Below are 5,774 nucleotides of genomic sequence, written 5' to 3'. Positions count from 1 at the left end.
CTGATCAACTGCAGAAATTATGACTAGGGGCATTTTTTTTGTTTAAAAAAAAGTATGTTTTCACTAAAAAAAAGAGAGCTGATTTTAATATCTTTTGCAACCTTGTATTGCGCCGCAGCACCTTGGGTTTCTTTGTTGATGGTTATGATGGAATCCCCATCAAGAACACCAAAGTCTTTGGAAGAGCATCTATACTATTTGCATCAAATTTGGAGGTAGCAGCTACCAAGAGAAATTCCTGCAATGCTTGGGGCAGTCATGCTAATTCTGAGGCCATCACCAGCCCGACACGAGCGAGGTACAAAATTTTCCAAGGAAATTACACTACTAAGTACTAAAAAAAAAGCAACTTAGCTGCTAAGGAAAAAGAACCACTGCAAGAGGAGGGTTCACTCATAACTTCACCCACCTTAAATACACTACTAAAATCTAATATTTTTTTGCATAACATGAATTTCTCTCTTTTTCTTTTTCTTCTACGATAGAATATTTCTGAAAAGTGTAAGTATATGTAAGAGTGGAACCTCCTGAGGGCACAAGCATGTAGACATCAGATATTTTTTTGTGTAATTAAAGCATGATGAATCTGGATTAGCTAGCATTTGATTAGTAAATCATCCAAACCTTCAGAAAAACCAATATAATCTTTTGGCCAAAATGTGAAGGAACCAATATCTGTTTTGCTAACAGAGGAACCAATATTATGTAGCTTTAGTTGCTTTTAAGTGCTAAATAGGAAAGTATCATCATCATTATTTAAAAGTACATACCATCAAGGAGGCTTCTTGGACGGCACCTTACAGAGTATGGAAAATGATGATGCATCTTAAACTAATGTCTTGAAGCACTCGGATGACATTGGAATCCACAATCTTATATAAACAATGCTGCACTACTTGAATTAAACCTTAGCATCATCAACCAATTTCCAGATAAAATTACAAACTTCAAGCAACTTTCAGAACTTCATACACCGAACAAATGGGACAGGTTATTGTTGGAAAGGGACCTTGGCACTTCAATTACTGTCAACCTAGGCCATATTTTTAACTTGTCAACTCAGACAGGTTTTTAAGAAAAGCTCAGAAACAAACGGCACTTAATTTGATCACAGGTGGCATTCTCTTGATAATATAATGCGCCATACAACTTATTTATCACTACTCATCTGCTTAATCACATCACAAACATTCAGATGTTCAATGTTTCGTATCCTGATCATACTAGCCAGCAAGAACAAGTCTAAAGTACTTCTCGGCTGCAGCATAATATAAACTTAACAAAAAAAAAAAAAAAAAATCCTTCTTCAGTACTCAGGATCATGCTTCTAGGTTACTGAAAGCAATTTTCCCTTCTGTATGCACGGCCTGGGGTGAATCAGGCAGCTGTCCGATCGGACTCGAGAGTAAATTTAGGACAAGAAGTGAAATGCTAAGATCTAGGTTAACTCTTAAGGCTATTTGATCTAACTTGCTTTAAGCTGAAAGTTACTAACAAAAGCACCTAAGATAATATATATGCAATCTATCACTTCTTTACAGTTAAGAAATGCATTGCGAATTTAGGTAGGCGGATAAAGCAGTCATGGTGCAGGTAGGAATACCTTTTGGACAGCTACCCTAATCATTGCCAGATTAACAGAAAAATCTCATGATTGGATGTTTAAAACAACCAATGTGTTTGAAACTATGGTCTAACATTGGAGCCTTCCATGGAACCATTATCATTCTTGCATGGTCCTGGTTGTAGACTTATAGTAGCTCACCGACCTTCTTCATTTTTCTCAGTACAGGGCAACCAAACATAAGAGCAACCAAAAGCCCGAAGAAGTCTCCCTCTATCTCGAACTGAGTTAAGATGCCTGGCTATGGGCAACCAACCAGACCCTTAGCTCTGAAGCCCAATTCTCTAAATTATAGAGGTGGTTGCTCAATAATGATGCATGCATTATAATGAGAGAATAACTTCAGAAATTTAATACGGTCACAGGGCAACAAGGCAACATTTTTTAAATGAAAACAGCAATAACAAGAAAACAACATCTAGAAATTACTCAAACATGGAATGATCTTTGACTCCTAAGGCAGCACACAGTCAATCAGCATTATCTAGGGCAGCGGTTGCTGCTGCTGCTCACCTTGCCATGCCCAAACAATGTCCTTGAGGGCCGGCCTTATGCCTTGTTTCAACATCTTCTGGTACTCCAAGGTATCCCCATTTGTCTTCTTTATCTCCACCAAATGAAATAAAGGAGTGACCTCAAAGATTTCAGCATCAATGGCCAAGACCCCCTTCCTTCCTGCCGTTGATCCTTCCATTTTCAACACCCCGCTATCCTTCTTCTTTACTTTCAACCTCAAGCGCTTGGCTGTATTCTCCAGTTTCACGAAAATAGTGGAAGCTGGCTGACTGGAGATGAACCTTGCCTCTCTCCGGTGGTCAGTCTCCTCAAACAAACCTGAAAGATCAAATCCTGCTGAAAGAGAGATGATATCAAAAGCATTCAAGTTACCGAGTTTCCCCATCTCCTGCTTGCCCTCAACCATGTTTCCATCAGAGGGATTAAAAACTGCATTAACATCAACAGGGACAATTTCTTTTGTTTCTGCATCACTTTCCAATAGCCTGTCATCAAGTCCCTTTCTAAACCAAGGATTTTCCATAATCTTTGCAATTGAGATCCTTGTACTTGGGTTTGGATTGAGAACCCTTAATAGTAGCCTTCGAACATCTGAAGGGAACCAAATGGGGCATTTAAACTCTGCTTTTCCAATTTTTCTGTACATCTCCATGAGATTTGGGTCATGGAAAGGGAGAGATCCAGCCAGAAGCACAAACAAGATCACCCCAGAAGACCAGATATCAGCTTTGGCACCATCATATCCCTTTCTTCTGATCACCTCAGGAGCCACATATGCAGGAGTACCACAAGTTGTGTGAAGCAAACCATCCTGCCTCTTAGACTCAGCAAGAGCACTCAAACCAAAATCTGAGACCTTTAAACTTCCATTATCATCAAGGAGAAGGTTTTCAGGTTTCAGATCACGGTGGTAAACACCTCTGCTGTGGCAGAAATCAACAGCGCTGATCAGTTGTTGAAAATATTTCCGTGCAACATCTTCTTTGAGCTTGCCTTTGGACACCTTGTTAAATAGTTCGCCACCTTTGACATATTCCAGCACAAAGTATATCTTAGATTTGGTAGCCATGACCTCATAAAGCTGCACAACATTTGGGTGCCTCACCAATCTCATCACTGAGATCTCTCGTTTTATCTGGTCTATAAGTCCAACCTTCAAGACCTTCTGCTTGTCAATAACCTTTATAGCTACACTCTGGGAAGTCCCAATATTCCTAGCATAGTATACCTTGGCAAAGCTGCCTTTCCCTAGCAATCTGCCAACCTCGTACCTTTGCATCAAAACACTCCCTTTATTTTCAGTTGCCATTTTATGATCTCACTTGCACACAATGGAATGCTAAACCGTCCCACTGATACAATATATTTCTATTAAGCAGGAATTGCAGGGCAGAAGATTTCAACCATCTTCACCAAGTTCATGATCTAACACAAAAGCCTTCTGAGGATTTCTAGCTCCATTGTGAAATTGTGCACGGAGCACCAACTGGATAAAGCTTTGTGCTCCAACCTCATCAAGGATGAACAAGGGCAGCTCAGATGGAGCTACAGTGTCATTTACCTTAGATGAGAAATGCTCAACGTGCAAGCACATCTTTCAGCATTCCCTAATATTTGTCTTCCAATTTTTAGCTAGAAACTGCAGGAAAGAACACTTACACAAGTTATATTATAGCCGAAGACAACAACAACAACAACAACAACAAAAAACATAGATTCGGATAAATCCATATTGGCACTATCTAATGCAAAACAAGAAATGGCATTTGATATTCAAAAAAGAGCAATAGAAATAAATTATAATATCAAAGTTGTTATGGAATTAGTTAAAGCAAGACCCTCAACAAGATTAAGAAAAGAAAAAACGATATCTATGGAGTCTACCAATAAAGAAAAAGCTTTGTGCTAATATTCATCTGAGAGACAATACAGAAGTATGCAAGATAATATATGAACCAACGCAACCCAGCCTTCACCATCATGTAATGATGTATCAACTAATTCCTAAGCATGCAAAGAAAGAAGAGGAGCGATAGAACCCAAGATTGGGGTAATTCACAACCATATCATCCATCTACTGTTAGCCTAAAAAAATGAGATGTTAGAACCATGTAATATTAAAACATCCTAAAACACAAGAAGCTTTGAATAAATATACAACCAAAAAGGGAAGAGGAAGAACTCATAGAAAGTTATGCAGCTTAATACCAAGGATATCACCGAAGATAATCAACTCTTAAAATAACAAAAAATAAATAAATAATGCAGTATCCTATTTTTTCTTGGAAAATGGCCTCGTCGAACTTTGCTCAAATTCTTAGAAAAAAAGGAATAATTCAGTAAAGTCGCAAGTGAATGTTAGGAAGGTTTATCTAGAACTAAAAGTATTTGCAGTAGAACAAATAATTTCAAAGAACAAAAAGATCAGATAAAATACATTAAGCGAGGATTAGAGAAGGATATGATTTATGAAGAAAACAATCACATTACAACATCATTATCAGCACAAGGAACAAATCTCAAAGGACCCAGCAACAAATAAACGTGGGATATCACAAGGTAGAATGCATCAGAAAAAGTAAAACCAACAATCGTAACAAAACAAAAATCATTCAAAATTTCCATGTGAAAAAAAAAAATATAACTTTGAAAAAATGATACCGAAAGGATGGCATTACCCACCCTGTTCCATTTAGACGACGATGTTAACTTTTCTAAACAGCAAAATAGATATAATAACGCGATTGACGCCGAGAAGATTTTTTTTTTTTTTTTGAAAAAAAACAAAAACGAACATACGGGAAGTCTAATTCTATCTTGAATTAATCCATAAAGATATTTTTTTGAAGGAAATCCATAAAACAACAAATTCTCTTAAAAAGATAAAATACTCCGACATCCTCTTCTACTAGAATCACAACCACCTCCGCAGAAAAATCGAGAAAACTGCGTCCAATTGAAAGGAATCGCAGTGAGAAGAATGGCAGAATCGAATCAAAATTGGAATTTTTACCTTTCCAGGCCCGACGACTACCGGCGACGAAGAACTGAAACAAATATCTGAAGCTAAATTCGGGGAATTCAAATCGATTCCACGAAGGACGTGAGAGATTATAATATATTTTTGGGAGGAGAGGCGAGAGCCAAATGGGATACTGGGAGGACGGGAAGGATGGAGACCCAACGCGATCCCTTTTTAATTCTTCGCGTTGTGGGGAACTACTTGTGATTTAGACCTTTCCTTTTGATTTACCCAACTACGCTGCTTCAAATCATGTGTGATTATATTGCACCGCGTGAAGCCTAACCACCCAAATTGTGCTAATTCAAGCCCATTATCAAAGGCCACCAAGTGAGATATTGGTTTGTGTAAGTTAGCATACCCCGGGTCTTCCGAATTGTTTTCTTTATATAGAAGGGCCAACCTTAACGTTACTTAGGTCGACGTGGCATATAATAACATCAACAACAGCTGATGGCATGCCCGAAGCGTGGTGATGTCGATATGACCGCGAGCTGCTAGAACAGTCGGTTATTGGAGCTGTCAACTCCTGTCGACTTGTATTGATTAGCTTTTCGGTCGGGGCCAAGGTAACTTCGATTAATTTGCTGCTCGGTGAGAGCCGAGGTTGTT

General features: G+C 38.5%; 1 protein-coding gene across 1 annotated transcript; it reads right to left on the bottom strand.

Annotated features, from left to right (window-relative positions):
- Window positions 1-1,922: 1,922 nt before the first annotated feature.
- LOC103720412 (CBL-interacting protein kinase 18-like) lies at window positions 1,923-5,515 on the bottom strand. The gene is made up of 2 exons (XM_008810100.4): window positions 5,154-5,515; window positions 1,923-3,779 (listed from the first exon to the last, which is right to left on the bottom strand). Exon 2 carries the CDS (start codon window positions 3,447-3,449, stop codon window positions 2,109-2,111), a length of 1,341 nt encoding a protein of 446 aa, XP_008808322.1. The 5' UTR covers window positions 3,450-3,779; window positions 5,154-5,515; the 3' UTR covers window positions 1,923-2,108.
- Window positions 5,516-5,774: the final 259 nt, after the last annotated feature.

This window comes from Phoenix dactylifera, chromosome 13, assembly GCF_009389715.1.
Source record: "Phoenix dactylifera cultivar Barhee BC4 chromosome 13, palm_55x_up_171113_PBpolish2nd_filt_p, whole genome shotgun sequence".
In the NCBI taxonomy this organism is placed as follows: Eukaryota; Viridiplantae; Streptophyta; class Magnoliopsida; order Arecales; family Arecaceae; genus Phoenix; species Phoenix dactylifera.
Note: the sequence above shows the minus strand (reverse complement) of the source record. Positions and strands in the feature narration are given on the sequence as shown.